Raw genomic sequence first — 16,754 nt, forward strand, 5'->3', positions numbered from 1 at the left:
GGAGTTATTGCACTTGTTCTCTAAGATAAAAACAAATATCACTCTTCAAGAACACACATCAGCAACTTGCTTATTTGCAGCACTTTAAAGCCACAGTAGTTTCTACATCTGCCTTGGAGAGAAGATGGCTCTTGTACATGAAGCAGTTAATTCTCAGACTGTAGCATAAGATGAATATAGAGCCTGGGTTGCCTATAGCCTACTAAAAAAATAGAACAAAACAAACACACCCACACAAAGCCAAACAGGGATGAAAGCAAAATGACCTTACTACAGTCCTTCTGGTGGTAAAAAAAAAACAAAAAAACAACTAAACAAACACACCACACAGCATCAACCCAACACGTATTTGTTGTTCTCCAAGGAGTAACACAGACTGAACACTCCCTGGGCTTTTAGCACCTTATCCCTCAGTGGCTTTAAAGAACAGTTTTGTTGGGTCCTAGAAGATGCTAAACTGAATATAGTACATCTCCTTGTTGCTTTGGAGGTACTGCCATTTTCATTACAAACACAGCCTTTCAACTGCTTTGCCATAATATACCAGAAATGGTTTCCTGAAGATTTGGGGACAAGAAAAAAATTAACATCAACATAGCCTCCCTTTTATTGTCAGCTTCCTTAATGCACATGCATCCAGTTGAAATGCTTATTCTATCACCTCATGTCCTAGATTGCCAAGCAAATTGTATTCTGTTTGCCATCTGTATGGCAGTTGTCTTCTGTTAAGTGGGCAGTTTTTCCTTGTCTCTTCCACAACCAATCCTCCCTTTGGAGAGACACCTGCTGATAACAGGCTATTGAATGTCACTGCCTGACTGATAAAAACTACAGCATCCCATTGTGAGATGCTCTGCCCAGAGGGAGCAGCCAAGCATTCCTAACTGGATATAATCTGGAGATTCTGGAACATCAGCACGACTTCTCCACTGGATTTCCCAGAGGAGCAGCTGCCTCTTCCACTGGATCTTCAGAGGAAGACTACAGCCTTCTACAGGATCCCTGCTCCAACAGAACCATCCCTGACACTCCAGGAGGACTGCAGCCACAATTCCAATTGGACTGCTACCAGCATCCTGACCCACAGGGTGTCAGGTTGTGTTCTGACTCTGTCAGTGGTGTTTTGGTCTACAGCATTGTTTATTTTATCCTTTTATTTTCTTCCCTAATAAAAAACTGTTATTCCTGCTCTCATATTTTTGCTTGACAGTCCCTTAATTTCAAATTTCTAACAATTTGGAGGGAGGGGCTTTACATTTTTCCATTTCAGGGGAGGCTCCTGCCTTCCTTAGCAGACACCTGTCTTTGCAAATTAAGACACCTGAAAACCCTTCTCACCCTTCCCAATTCCTGCACCACATTCTACAAACCCCTGCCATGAGCACATTCCCATGTTTTATGAACACATATGTAGCATAACAAAAGTGAGCCCACAGGAACAGCATGGAACAATGTGTGAATAAATATTGACTTGCTCATATTTTCTTGGCTTTCTACTGCAATAATACACCTCCATTTCTGAGAGCAACAATGATGCTGGTCTTGTTTTTCAGAAAACACAACTATGGATCAGGTTTTGCACTCAAGACCAGGGTCAAAGTGTGACAAGGGAAATGCTTACAGTGACTCAGTCATATCACTACATCAGCATCTTCCATAAAGACAGTTACTCGTACTCAAAGTTGTCAGACATAGCTTTCCTCTGGTTCTCTCTTGCCCTCTCAGCTCATATAGAGACTTGTTTTGTCTAATTAGATCAACATTTATCTCCTGACAGGTAAGAGCTGACAATACTACAATCATCTTTCCCTCTATCCCTGTTTAACCAGAGATAGTTGAGAGGAAGTGATTGCAGCAAAGACAAGTCCTATTTCCCAAGCTCATACTGCCATAGGCAATCAATTTGGAGCAAAGGTTCCATCTTGAAAATGTCAAACAGAATGAAAAAAAGATAAAATCAAAGCTGGTAAAGTCAGCTCCAACCATTCCTCTAGGACCAGCTGCTCTCAGGTTCTTGCAGCATGGCTAACAGCACAGCTAGAGTAGAGGAGGAGTATCTGCTTTGTGTGCTCAATGGTGCCATGGGGTCCTCAGCCTCAAATTAATTGTCCCAGCACGCATTCCTGCAATTCAAGAGAAACTGCTGGAGCATCAGTCCTGCCCACCAAAAAATGCAATTTGCAGTCTATAGTGGAAGCCCTCTCTCCTCTAATCCCCAGCCCACTGAACATGCAAAACAATGGCTTCCTTCCACAGGCACCACAGTTGGCTGTCCATACACAAGGCAGAAGAAAATACATGACTCAAATACAAATACAGCAAATGGTAACAGTGGCTTCAGCCTGGAAGAGGCATTTTTGTTTACTAGGGTGACCAAATCTTCTGCTTTCACTTTCCCAGTTCTGAAGTTCTCCAAGATGCCATTTTGCCCCCATGTTTCTTCAGGAAATACTTTTTTTTTCCCTATCTCATGCTACAGATCTGAAAAATAACCCCTGGCAAGAGAAAGAAGATAGCCAGGCCTGGGCCCTGCTTCTTTTGTTGTTTGTCACAACACTCACTGATATGAACAGGGAAATATTCGGAGGAAAATAATGGCCAGGTTGACTTGGAAATATCAGACTGACCAGTGTTGAGATAAAGTAGCTGTGTCCTGGATGAAACTAGTCCAGAGGCATAGAGCAGGATCAGCTGCTAAGGCAGGGGCTAAAATCACAGGGACTTGCTGAAGGGACTTATCCTACTTGGTCTACTGCAATGCAAAGGGAGAAAAATCCCCTCAACCAAACCACAACTTGAGAGATTGGTATTGGCCTTGTCCTTTACGACAGGTTACTGTTCCTACATGGGAAATAGTCATATAGATTCAGTTCATTCTTAAATGCAGTGACCTCCAGAACCACCAGTGGGATTACCCCTTATATCAAAGCACTCTGTTGCACCAACTGCTCAGGAGAAGAGAGCTTCAGCAAAGTATTTCTCTACTCTTCTGCCTTCAGATATCAGTTCTATCTACATCTCTCTACACTTATCTGACTCCCAAAACTGGCAAGAAAATTTGGGTCAGAAATATGAGGTTCACTCAATGTACCCTCTACAGGGAAGAGACAAGCAGCCTCACCCTGAGAGTGCCTCAGACCACGCCAGAAACAAATATGTGAGCAGTGTCTAGATTGCACCTTTGGAGACTGACAAATGCCCTACCAACACTCAAAGCTTGGGAACTTGCTGATCCTACCAAAGGGTGCACACAACCTTAGATGACCAGGTGTATAACCCTTTATTTGAGCCATTGCTGAGACAAAGATGAATTTTAGAAAATAATTTTTGAACAGTGAGATTCCCAGCAAATAGTTGCGGATAAGTCATTGTTACTGAACACATTCACAAAGCAAAATGATGCATACACAAAGCACAAACCAAAGTCCCTTCCTACTGCCCTATGAGCCCTAACAGAAGATGTCTTGGGTGATAGGTGCTCTTTTTTTGCTATAGATGAGCACTGTTAGGTTTTATATCAACATGAAACTAACACCAGCAGAGAAGACAGGTGGTGTAGAAAACCTGAAGTGAACTGAACCTTCTGATCTTCTGATCTCAGGGACAAATTAGCATAACACAGTATTTTGCAAGACCAGTCTCTTACAACCTGCAGAGAGGCATAAGTTCAGTTATTCCTTTTTTGTCATATCACAATAAAAATAGGTATTTATCCACGTGGACACATTTAAAAAAAAAAAAACAGGCATTTAGCAAGACCCTCTAGAAGGCTCTTATCTCTTTACCAGAGTGTACTAGGAAGGCCTACAAGCATCAATGAATCTCACCCATGCAGGAAAAAAAAACTATAGCATTGCACCTTCTCCTCCTCTGAGCTTAGAAGGACCCTCCCAAAGCAAGAACCACACAGGGGAGGAGTGAAGCATACTGAAAGCTGTAGGAACACCACAGATCTGGCACAGTTCTCAGAGTAGAAGCTCACTATCACCTTCCAACATTCTCAGTGAGAACCCGTATTGCCTCAGCCATTGCCACCTTCAACGAGATTTAACTGCTTCCACCAAAACAGAGCTGCTCAGGATATTCATCAGTCCCCACGACTATGTAGTAACAAGAACAGTAGTTTCCTTCCTTGTGAAATTCTACCTCATGCATTTTCTCAGTGAAAACACTTTTCCATCTCCAAGATGAGAGAGAGACAAGATTTAAGGTCAGCCAATACATCCCAAGGCAATTCCATCCCTGTCAGATCTTGTCACTTCAGCAAGCATTACAAGTTGGTGACCACTGGCTACAATTATCACTGTCCTTGTGCCTTAAAGGGTGCAGCAATTCTCTTTCAAGATCTTCAAAGGAGAGTGATGCCACACTCACACAGGAGCTGCTGGCAGTGGGACATATTCTATAATAAAAGCCAGCAATGAATTCTCCTGGAAGCAGGAAACTCAGCAGCAATGGCATGAGAATGTGCTCACGTACAGAGCATTCCACTGAATTAAAAAATAGGGCATTGATTTTGTTATTCATTTTTGTATTTAACTCAGTATTAATCTCTGCATACAAATGCCTTTTCCCCACTGCTGCATTCTCATGCCTCAGCAGAATTTCCAGTCAGCAGCAGAAACAGAGATGTAAGTCCCAAGAACAAATCGATCTGTCTGCTACACAACAAACTGGATGTGAGAGGAGGGCTCTGAGCAGGCTGCCACTCAAAGCCTCTGCTCTCATTCACCAGGGAGCCTGCACACAAGGAGAAGGTGAAGAAAAGCAGCAACACTTACGCAAGGCGTGCCACTCATCCTGGCGGATTGTCTTGGTGATGTTGTACGTAAGGTTCTTGGGGATGGTGGCTGAGGAGTAGTGGTACTTGATGTACGAGCACCGCTCAATTGCTCCTGGGAAAGGCAAAATGCAGAAAATGTTGTTAAATGAATGTAACATGTCCTGCCGGCTACAGGCCAGAGGGGTTTGACAACCAAAAGCAAAGTTATCCCTACCATCCCTGCCCACTGTGACAACCCGCACACTCTCCAGCCCATGACATCTAAGTTCAGATCCAAACTTATGATATGGGAAGTTTATCTTTCACACATTCTGGGGAGCTTCCAGACTGGAGTAGCTGCCAGTGCCTGCTTTCACCATGAGATAGCTATGTGGCAAATTCTTCCCTGAGCTGTGAGCTAGCAACTGCCATGCAGTTAATGTATAGAAACTACAAACTCATGTCTTAGCTTTCTGTGCTATCATGGTCATGACTCAATGCCCATACCTCAGGAAATACACAAAGCAAACACCTTTGATCCTCCCTTAAATAAACAGCAACACAGAAAAATTATACATATAGGTAGTGAACAATTTCCTAACCCTTTCCACCCTTCAGCAGGGGGACACATTACACTGTCCCTTGAAGGTACCTAGACACTCTTACAGCAGGTTCAGAGATGGAATTCATTGGCATCTCTGAACAGTGAGGCTCAGATAGCAATATCAGTGGTTGAAATGGGCAATTTTTTTCCCCCTCTATTTTCTGGATTTCACCTATGCTCCACAGAAAAAAACACCATTTGCTGCTTCTGATGTCTTCTGGTCACATCATTAGATCTCGTTTTACAAGTACTTTCCTTTCTGTACAATAATTGCCCCTCCTGGATCTGATCTCCTGGCATCTCTCTGCATAGTTAGTATCCTTAGAAGAAAGAGTCTGGTGTAGTCTGACGCTTTCCATGAATTATAGCCTAGCCAAATTTCACATCTGATCAGACACCTGTAACTGTGTAACTGTTCTTGTATTGATGAAAGTCAGTCAGGTTTCCTACATTGCTTTTGCCAGCATTCTCTGCTAACACTGGCTTATTAGACCCTCTCACTAAGCTGTCAGATTCAAAGCTCATGGAAGTCATTTTCCCACTAACATCATGTTATTTTGGCTCAGGCCTTTGATACCTAAATAGGTATCCTTAATGTGGTAGGCCATGCTGTTTGTTACTAGCTACCACTAGTCAGAGAAGCAGCTATGCTGGAAATGCTTTTATGTATTAAAAATACATTAAGACAAGAACTCAATAGAATAAATTAAATGAAGCAATGAATTATATAAATAATAAAGAGCACCATACACAAGGAGGCAGGTAGAGGACTCTTACTGCCAGCCTGAACTGAAAAGGCAGACCCATTAGCCTTATATTGACAGTTCCACAGGGTAAAAGATGCTTTTAAACCACTGCAAACACAAGTTTCTACTAAGGGTTGTAAGATACTATCTGGCATGAACTTAGATTATAGACCATGAATTCACAGCATGAAGAAAACCCATAAAACAAGTTATTAATTACATCACAGCCTACCAGCATCTTCCAGAGTTAATGCAGTATAAACATTTGAGGTCCTCATTGTTTGCTTCTTGTGAGTATTCTTCACATTCTGCCTTTGACAGCAATTAGATTAGACAAAGCCAAATATTATAGGGGGAAAAGGCAAAATATTTACATATGTATCCGCCTGCCCTGACAGCGTGATGGGCTTCTGTGTGAGTCTGCACCATCTGGGCACCAAATGTACGCCCAGAATTAAAGTTTCAAACTAAGAATAGTACTTAAATAAAAAGACAGCTAGTGTGCAAAGAGCTTTAAAAAAATCCCCAAATCACAACCTTGCCTTCTTATAGGTTTTCCTATTCCTTTTTGCTAGGTTGCTTTTATAGATTAGAAGTATCAGCAAGAAAATAACAAATGCTTATTTGTCAGAAATTAATCTTTAAGTTATTAGATACCTGCCCAAACAAGAGATCTATATAGAATAGTAGAAAGAGACACAGAGCCAAGATACAAAATAAAAGCTTACAGAAGGAAGGGAGAACAACTCCTGTTCTATTTGCAGCTTTTCTGGAACCAAAAAGGCTAATTTCTAGTAAGGTACATCAGATTTCTAATTCTGCAAAGACTTCTGGTGGTAATGCAGCAAGCTGTTCAATATCACTTTCATCACCAAAGCCTAAAGCAGAAAGAGATTATTGGCTGAATTCAGGTCATCACTTGACCATATCCATAATTTGGGGCTTATACTTCCTTCCCCATGGCTCTAATGAGACTTCAACATACAAAAATAGCTTTGGGATCACTATCAACCAGGGTGGGCAAACAGGACATGGTAGAGCACTTGGCATGGCAGATCACAGAGGGCACTGAAGTCCTGCCAGCTCCACCAGGGAGCAATGGTGTCCACCCAGCAGAAGAAGGCAGTATCTTACTGAGAAACTCAAGATTTTCACGGTCCAAAATGACAATGCTTGTGATTGCTTGGCATTTAAACATGAACCATTTATTAAACCCACTCTCACAAGTGTGGGACAATGACTCTTCTGAGTCAATGCAACTTCACCAGCATATATCAAACTAGAAGTGACAATCAGCTTTTGAACTTAAGAAAAAGGCCTTCATTTGCCTGGATCTGGAAATAAAAATTAGGAGAAGAGCAAGTTAATAAGCAGTGATGATTTCATACTTCTGATATTTTCCTAGTTGCTCCACACAGAAGAGAACAATATTCAAGATGCCCAAAGATCCAAGTCCTGGAGGTTCCTATGACAGCAAAACATAAAGAGCAGCAAGAAACAGAATTACTGCTCTGCTGGAAAGCCTTCTCAGAAAAATGCTACAAAATCTTTACCTTCAGAAGAATTACTAGCTATGCTCAATCCAGTCTCTGGAATAGGAAGAAAAGCAAGCTTTCCCCTCCATACCCTCAATAGGGTAACTGCAATTAATTTATGGAGCATTTTCAGCCTACAGAACAAACTTAGACCAAATGCAACTGCAGCTTTGCTCTGCACTTTGCTCCAATAATTGGGAACAGTATTTATAGAGCAAAGCAGTGAGTGGGTTATTTTTTAGCTAGGAGCCACCATAGCAAGAGTTACAGATGGCCACAAGAAACACAAAAACCACCACAAAGCTGCTCCAGAGACAGAGGCAGTATATCCTATATTTTTCTGACCAAAGGGAAATACTTGCTGAAAATCCTAAAGAAAAGTAGCTGACATTTTCCAATAGAGTGCTAAGAAAAGGATCAGCAGAAGGATGCAACTAGAAACATGCAGAGCAAACCTCTGCCATGCCATCATCACAAGCACAGATGCTCAGGGGATTCAGCAGCTGTTAACTGTGGCTGGCTGCCCCCTGTTCCTGCAGTGGTCAGATGACAAATTGGAGATAAGGAAACTCGAGATAGCTTCATCCTGAGCAGCTAAGTATTCACAGCATCAAACATGCACCTCCTCTTACTGACTCACTTAGCTGCTCAGCTTCCTTCTCATATCTGCTCATCATTGCTCCCTACTATCACCTTAGCACATAATACTTCCTCTTCTCTCCATTATGAGAAAAACTTTTAACCTAGGCCACTGGAGAAGTACTGCCTAAAAACACTGATGTTTTCCTATTCAATTTTCAGAACTTTACCAACTAACACCCTAATGTTAGCTCAGCTACCACTGCATTATTGGAGTTGTAAACACCATCCCAGCAGAGGCCTCAAACTGTTTGGTAATGCAGGGAATGACTGAGCCATTATCCCACTCTAAGCAGAAGAAGATTGAGATCAATTAAGGTCCTAGTCTGATGTCCAGGCGGTATTTGTCTGGTAGGTCAACACAAAATTTTTCAGAACTTCTAGACCAGTATTTCTTCACCACTGTGCCCCCACCACTCCCTTAAATATGATATTTAAACTCTTTCAAACTGCTCCAAGCAACAGTTTTTACCATGGTTAATTTAAAAAAATAGAATGGAAATTCAAAATGCCACCAAGGTATGGGTTATTTCTGTTGTAAATGGTGGATCTCAGAAGCACCCAGAGGCATTTGCCCTGGTCAGTTTGATTTCTGCAAAGGTGGTTGCTGAGTTTCATGAATTTACAGTGTCAGTGTGATCATGGTTTAGTATTATGCATAATACAGACCAAGCCATCTGAGAGCTGGTAAAAGAAAGCAGTCCTTGACATGGCCTTTCATCAAACTGATAACCTGCGAGAGCAGTTGGGTGACAGTATATCACTTCAGATTAATGCCAAGACGGCACAGATTTATTTGCATGAGTTATCTGAGTATTCCTCTCCTGTTTTGAGGACTAGAATATTTCTCACTTCCCCCCTGCCTCAGCTCTCAGGGCTGCAGATTGTGGGACCATCCTTAAAGGTTCAAGTACAGATTAACCCAATGCCAATGTGAATAAGTTACCTTCAGTAGCTAGAGGACTTCCAGATAGAGATAAAAATTTCTCCCACACTAAGATTCTTTGCAGCAGTCCCTGGGTTAGAGCAATCAGGAAACTGAGATGCAGGAGCCAGCAGCTCGCTCACTCTCTCTGGATGAGCTATGGTATAGCCATTCCAGACTGCACAAATTAGGACTGAGAGTCACCTTGCATCTGTAACATGCAGAATCTGAACCAGGGGGTACCCATTCTTCTCTTATAGTATGCATAATTGTTTCTAAGAAGGATCCAGCTGTAAAACTAGTATTTGTTTTACTACATTTCCTGTCAAAGCTTTTGATATTATGAGCTTCCCTGAAAAGACTGGTGTGAATACTCTGAGCCTTTGCTACCCCCAGGCAGCTTTTCCTTCTCTTGTGTTGCAGATACCCCTGGATCTACTGTTTTGAAGCAAAAAAAAATCCACAAAATGCACCCTTTGTTCTAGTTCTAATTTTCACAAATCTATTTGAGAATTACTACACAAACATTTCCTAGCAAAAGAAATCTTAGCCTCTGGCTTGCAAACTGCACTCACGACATATATTTGCTCTTAACTTTGAGAAACTGCATCCAGTATGAGAGACTGCCTTAATTGCATGGTTTGGTTACTGGTCCCTCATTGGGTGACTATCTCCATAACAAACAAAGATATGTAGATTGGCCACTGGGCCTCTAAGTGTTTCACATTATCTTCAGAAAATCTGTAGAGCACAGGAAGTTCACAGTGGGTTGTTTTTCTTAGCATAACATTTCAGTTAGGTTTCCAGAGGCTACAATCATAATTAGGATCAAAATTTGGTAACAAAAAGCAATTCCATGCGGCATATACATCTGCTATGTTCTTATAAGTCTTCTTTCACCTGGAAAAGTTCATTATTTATTTGTGTTAGCATTTTTGCATCCTTCAAATTAGCACTGGCAATTCAGGCTGGTGCCATTTCAGAATTATCACCCTGAGATGTATGTGCTGCCCTCAGTTACTTTAATCATGTCTTATGAGTCATCAGAACTCATCTGGAGGTACCTTAATATAGGCAAGACTTGCAGCTTTAGCATGAATTAACTGGTCAAATTAAACCTTGGAGGAGGATAGAAGGAGAAATTAAGTTCTACTTTGACCAGCTGCTATGACATACCCGCAATCAGAGTCTGCAATCAGATTGCAATCATGCAATCAGATACGCTGACTAGTTAATGAACTCCAGATGACTTTTTGTAATGAAATCAGATACTTATTAAAAAATATTGCAACACCTTTAACAGGATTATTTTATTATTCTGGAGTAATACTAACCATGAAAGTACTGGTTACATAGTTTTTCCAGATATATAAATAGATTCATATCAAATATTTAGGAACGCTATTCTTCTACATTAACTGCAGAATTACATGTGTTAAAAGTGCTCTCTAGGTGTCAACCAGCCCAATGCCCTGCTCAAAAGAGGTCAAAGTTAAAATCAGATCCAAAGACAGTTCATGTTGCTCAGGGCCTTGTCAAATCAAGTTCTGAATACCTCCAAGAATGGAGATGCACATCCTTGAGCACCTATTCCAATGTCTGAATGCCTGTTGAGTTTGTGAGGGGTCCCCAGGACGAGGTGAGAGATGAGGAATCTGACTCCATGTTCTCAGAAGGCTGATTTATTATTTTATGATATTATTTTAAAGAATGCTATACTAAAACTATACTAAAGAAAGATAAAGGATACAGACAGAAGGCTTAACAAGAATGAATAATGAAAAACTCTTGACTGACTCCTCAGAGTCTGACAGCTGATGGTGATTGGTCATTAAACAAAAACAATTCACACTAAACAAATCAAATATTGACCAGTTGGTAAACAGTCTCCAGACCACATTCCAAAGCAGCAAAACAGAGAGAAGACAGAGAGAAGCAATCAGATAATTGTTTTTATTCTTTTCTGAGGTTTCTCTACTTCCCAGCAGAAGAAATCCTGGCAAAGGGATTTTTCCAGGATAGTGACAAATACCCCTTTTACCTAATCAGAAATTCCCTTGGTGTCGCATGAATATTTCGAATAATAGAATACCTCAGAGTAAAGGGCTAAAAATCTAAGAAGAACATGCAAGAATCACCACCTTAATCAACATGTTTGGTGAATATTCATCAACTTATATGCATAAATAGAAGCCAATGTTCTAATTAATGAAGCTCAACATAGATTTTCAGTTGCAGCATGGGCCAAACTATTAGAACAAGAGATGTTTCTTCCTAACAGGCTCTGGCATCATCCTGCACTGAGGTTCAGCTTGATCTGCCAGTAGGACTTGTTGCTACTTGCCCTAGATAAAGTGAAACAACTCCTGGTGCTCATTGCTGCTTGCTGTGAGCTGCCAAGGAACTGGGCAGATGCCTCCCTTCAGCTGATGAGCTGGAGTTTCTGTCTGTTGGTTTAAGACTCAGTTGCTAGCCCCTAGCTGCCTCCCCTGCATGTGGATAGAGGTGCACAGTCAGGTTCTGCCCACCTCCTGGATATCTGAGTAAATCAAAGAGGGATCTGATGCAGTGCCCTGTCCCATTTGCAGACAGACACAAGGGCCACATATTGGGAGAGACAATGAACATTCGTATGGGAACAAGTGACATGGATCAGGAGAGCACTTCTGGAAATGACCACCTGATCATGTCTAGTTACCATGCTTTGGTGCAGAACACAATGTGCTGTGAGGTGATGCCCATTAGATTCTTCACAAATAAAGTTAAATCAGAAGATGTGCTAATGGAAATGCAACCTAATGGTACAGGAGCAGGGCCAGTTTGAAGTAACATCCCCTCCTTGAAACCACAAGGTGAACATTAAGTCCTAAGCACAAATTGTTTCTTTTAAATTCAACCTCGTCATATCACACAAGGGAAAAAAACCAGCCAAAGCTTCAGGTCACCAGAGAAGTTCCGTACAGCCGCAAAACTGTATTAATCTGCAACTTAATTTGATGCCTTTAAAGAATAACTTTAAAACTGTATTTCAATTGAAAGTCTGAAAAACACTCTGAAAATTTTACAACATTTTTCTAAATTTCATCAATTTTTTTCAACTGAAACCACCAGCAGCATTAAATTTTCACAAGTGGTTCTGTCCCCTTGCATGCTTTTCACTTCAGAAACAATTATCCACATGAAAATAAAAAAATTTCCTAACTGTACTGAAGTGTAACTATAAATGTACTTACAAGCACATTATACACCTATAGACTCCCTCCTCTGGGGTAAAATGCAGAAAGTCTGCAGCCTGTTAGGCTGCCAGTGACTATTAAGTGGATGTTTCAATATACAATCTTATTTCAGCTTGCTTTTTATATGTAGATGCCTTTACTGACCACCAAAAAATGCAATGAACACAGAACTTCAGGAAAACATACTCAAGGTAGCAGCATCCTCTGTTTTACCTGAAGGAGAAGCTTGCCTGTATCCACTGAGTAGAGAGCAACTGAAAGGATGAGACGTAAAATAAATATTTTGTCCACAAAATGGCTCATGCCCAGAAAATGCATTAACAGAATGAACAGCTTAAAGATTTTCACTAGGAAAGAGAGCAAACATTTTTCCAGAGTGAGAAGCAGAACTGCGATGCTCTTTTTTCCTTCCATTTTTCTTCTACAGCTCATCTCCCTTAACTTCCAAATAAAGACTCCCTCAGACCCTCCAGCTTAGTCTAACTTGTTAGGCAATGCTCAGCTGGTAAAGCAGTCTTGTAAAAATTCAGCAAGGGGGGATGGTTGAAAGGATCCACCATACTGTACTATCCATACAGAAATGGGGTAATAGATAACATTGTGCCATTCCCATTCTTACCAGGCCATCTGGCAAGCTCTGCCAGCTCCCTTTCAGCACTGACCCACCAGATCTCTAGAGATACAGAAAACATCAGATCCAGTGCCCACATGAAAAGGAAGCCATCCCTGAAGATAATGAATCTCCAGACACACAACAGCTTTGTTGTGTGTGGGCTTTATGTGACCAGATTCCACAGAGCAACTTCCACAGATTTCAGTTACGCCTACATTTCAATTTCTGATTCCACACCAAAATGTCTAAATTTTCTTTTCAACCACTGCGTGAGCAAAGACAGAGGTGCAGAAGACATGTGCACACATATTGAGCAGACAGCAACATTTTCAGAGTAGAGAAAAAATAAAGTGCTCAAGCAGCTTTTGCCAGGCCTGTTCCTCACATGGTCTCTGGATAGCCCAGCAAATAGCAGCTTGCTTAAAGCCACCAGCTGGCAGAAGATAAATATTCCACCCATGATAAGAAAAGAATCCAAGTATGAGACCAAAAGCTGAATTTGCATTGGAAAGTGATGAGCTCACACTTTCTCTCCAGGGACCAAGGAAAGGGGGCTGGCAAGGAAGCAGGAGCAAGAAGAGGGTTATGAAACACTTTTCTACTTCAGCTATTAATAACAGTCTCCAAGCCACAGGGCACTTGAGAGGAGGAAGGCATCTCCTTGCTTCTATTAATCTTTTTGTCCACCTATTTGCTTTGGGCTGGCCACAGGGGAGAGGGAGGCAGAGCACAAATGAAAAGTTAAGGAGGTTAAAAGGACTGAAAAATATTTGCTCCCACATGTTTGGAGGCAGAAATTAAATGATCAATAAAAAGTCAGTGAGACAGCAATTACCAGTAAAAACTCACTGATGACCCAATAGTTCATGGAACAAAGCAATATCTCAACACTGCTGTCAAGCCAAAGAAAAAGCACAGCAAAAGCTATTCCACGGACAGGTTTCTTTATATCAATGTACACCCTATGATTCTCATAGTAAGATGCTCCCATGGAGCTTGGTGTTTCATCAACCAACTTCAAAACCTATTTCAAATGGATGTCTAAGAAGGAGGGTCCCAGATGGCCAAGAAGAAAATAAGGGTGGATCCACTGATATCACTCATCCTGCTGAGTATCTGTGATCACATGCGGTGAAGTCTGAGGTGCCTATCTCTCTGCCTTGGAAAGCTCTTTTACATGCTGCTTTGCAATGTAAATGTGGCTTTCTAGACACATTCAGTCCCCTCCTTAAAGTGAGAGGAACAGAAGCTCTTCTCTGTATCCCCTGTTAGTTTACAGCAAGCACCACAAATAGCTGAGCTGGAGAAAGCATTTAGCTTCCTTGTAGCACTTCAACCTCATGTTTAAGCAGCAGAAATCACAACATGACAGAATCATTGAGATGCTTGCATGCAACATTGAGGAAATAAGGCTGAGACCTAACCCAGACAAATATCCCAGAAGAACCCACTTACAGGAGGTCTTGTGCTTGCATAGAGCAGTCTCTCTAAAAAAAAAAAAAAAACTAAAGAAAGGATTTATATGAGCTATGCAACACCTTTATGATATCATTTTCATGTAGGTTTTGTCCTGCAACTAAGTGTGGGGGTGGCAGGCAGAGTTTCACAACCTCAACTGGAACATAATAAGTTGTGATGAAGAGAAATGAGAAAGAAGCAGAAAGTTTGTGGCAAGAGTCATATGGTAGAGATTTATAGAACTAAACTAAGGAGACAATTTTTTCCCTTTTGCTCAAGAGGTATTTTGTTTATAAGTTGAAATTAAGAGGCATTTTTCTAACTATGTTATATATAAAGGTGATTTGGCTTGCTTTAAATTTGGGAAAGGTGCCCCTCTTAGCATAGATCCCATTTTGCACATTTTAAATTAAAGGTAACTAGGAGAAACCATTTGAAATTATCTCAGTTACAAAAGCAGAAATACCAGCAGAAAACAAGCCTATCAAAGAAATAGGTGAGAAAGAAATCCAACAACAGCTTTGCAACTAGGCTGGGCTTTTCCCCCTATGAGTAGACTACAGCATGGATATACCAGAAAGACACACTGCTATTCCCATAAACTGTTCTTTCTACATCCTGTGCTGATGAAACAGACTACCTCCATCCATCAAGGACTCTGCTGAGACTTTAAAACTGTGCAAACAGAAGACTTTCAACCTATTCTCTCTTTGGTAGAAAGATACTATTTTAAATACATCCTTATACTCTAGATTCTCTAAGATTAATTTTTTTTTATGCTGTCCTTATTCTAGTTATTTCAAGAAAAAAATAGGGTACTGTGATTGGAATAAAGATATTTTCAAGACACCAGTTCATACATAAAGTATTTCTGAGACAAAGATCCCCTGCAGGTATTAAATGTAAGTGCAGAGCAAAGCTAACAGATGAGATCATCCCTAAGTGAGCAGAGCTTCTCCCGGCAAGTCCATAATGTCTCTTGCCTCAAACTCTACCAACTGAATAACTACTTGGATCATAGAGTCTGATGACAAAAGCCACAAAAAACTACCTTGAAATAAACATTGAGGATTTTTTCCTGGTGAGTAGAGACCATTAAATTAAACTGGCATTTATATAATGTCTCTCTGAAGTGAGGAACAGCTTCATGTTTGGCCATGCTCTTTCCCTGTTCAGTCATTCCCTGGACTGTCCTTGCTCAAATTATTAACTTGTGAGCTGCCATTACTAAATTGCAAAGATACTTCATCTTCCTTTGTAAAGAAGTACACATTCAGAGGGACAAAAGACTGCACAGCTCACTGCCTTTCCCTCACAAGGCTGTTTGCTGCACTACTGTAACTGGACTTCCTATTGTACATGAGGGCTTCAATCAAATAAAGGCCTTGAGAAATTCAACATTATGTAGATATTTTAAAAGGTGTCCTTGAATAGTCAAACAAACTGAAAGACAACTAGAAGGAAAAGAAAAGGAAGATAAAGATGGTGATAAGAAGATCAGACAACTGTACTGTGAAATCCAATATGAGCGAAAGCACAATTTGGTCATTCTAAAGCCTACAAACCACAGATATTGTTAATCTCTCCACAGCTGTCTGAAGTCATAAGTGGTTTCTCCTGCAAGAAGGAAATTATTCTTGAAGAAGTATTTGAAATAGAAAAAGTTGGTGGATGTGATCAAAAAATATTTTTCCAGTTGACTGGACTGTGCCCTTACTTATCCAGTAATGAGTTTTGCAATACCATCATACGCCCTTGTGTACAGAAGGCTTGGGCATTGAGCACCTCTCCACAAACACTACACTAATTCATTTCTGGTGCATCAAGGTCTTGCTGCACTCAAAAGTACTTCAGTCAACAACTTTGGGCTAGAATCTCAGCGTTGCTGCAGATGCTCTGTACCAAACAGCAACACGTTTCACAGCAGATAAAAACACTGGAAGGATAAATGCCCTTGAAAGAGGATAGAGGGAACCAGAAACTGAGAAGGGACCAACTTCTCTCCAGTCCCAACCTTCCCTTTGTTTATTCCCAGTACACATCTGGAAGGATCAGAGTATGCCAATAGCTCCAGCTATGGGAAAGTTAGCAGTGAGATGACCTGTTGCCAGCATGATCTTGAACAAGGAATTAAGTTATTCTAGTCAAGTCTCAAAGGTATTTAGTATCCAAGCACTTTAGCTCAGATTCATTGTATTTCTCTTAAGACATGCATATGATGTACTTTAATGCAGAA

The 16,754-nt window shown here is 40.9% G+C and overlaps 1 protein-coding gene across 1 annotated transcript in view; it reads right to left on the reverse strand.

Moving 5' to 3' along the window:
• Window positions 1-16,754, reverse strand: part of TMEM178B (transmembrane protein 178B) — a 221,734-nt gene that overhangs the window by 160,223 nt on the left and 44,757 nt on the right. Inside the window, exon 2 of the mRNA XM_063154111.1 lies at window positions 4,782-4,895. Coding sequence (XP_063010181.1) covers window positions 4,782-4,895 — 114 coding nt within the window. The remainder of the gene's footprint in view (window positions 1-4,781; window positions 4,896-16,754) is intronic.

Source organism: Melospiza melodia, chromosome 4, assembly GCF_035770615.1.
Source record: "Melospiza melodia melodia isolate bMelMel2 chromosome 4, bMelMel2.pri, whole genome shotgun sequence".
NCBI lineage: Eukaryota > Metazoa > Chordata > Aves > Passeriformes > Passerellidae > Melospiza > Melospiza melodia.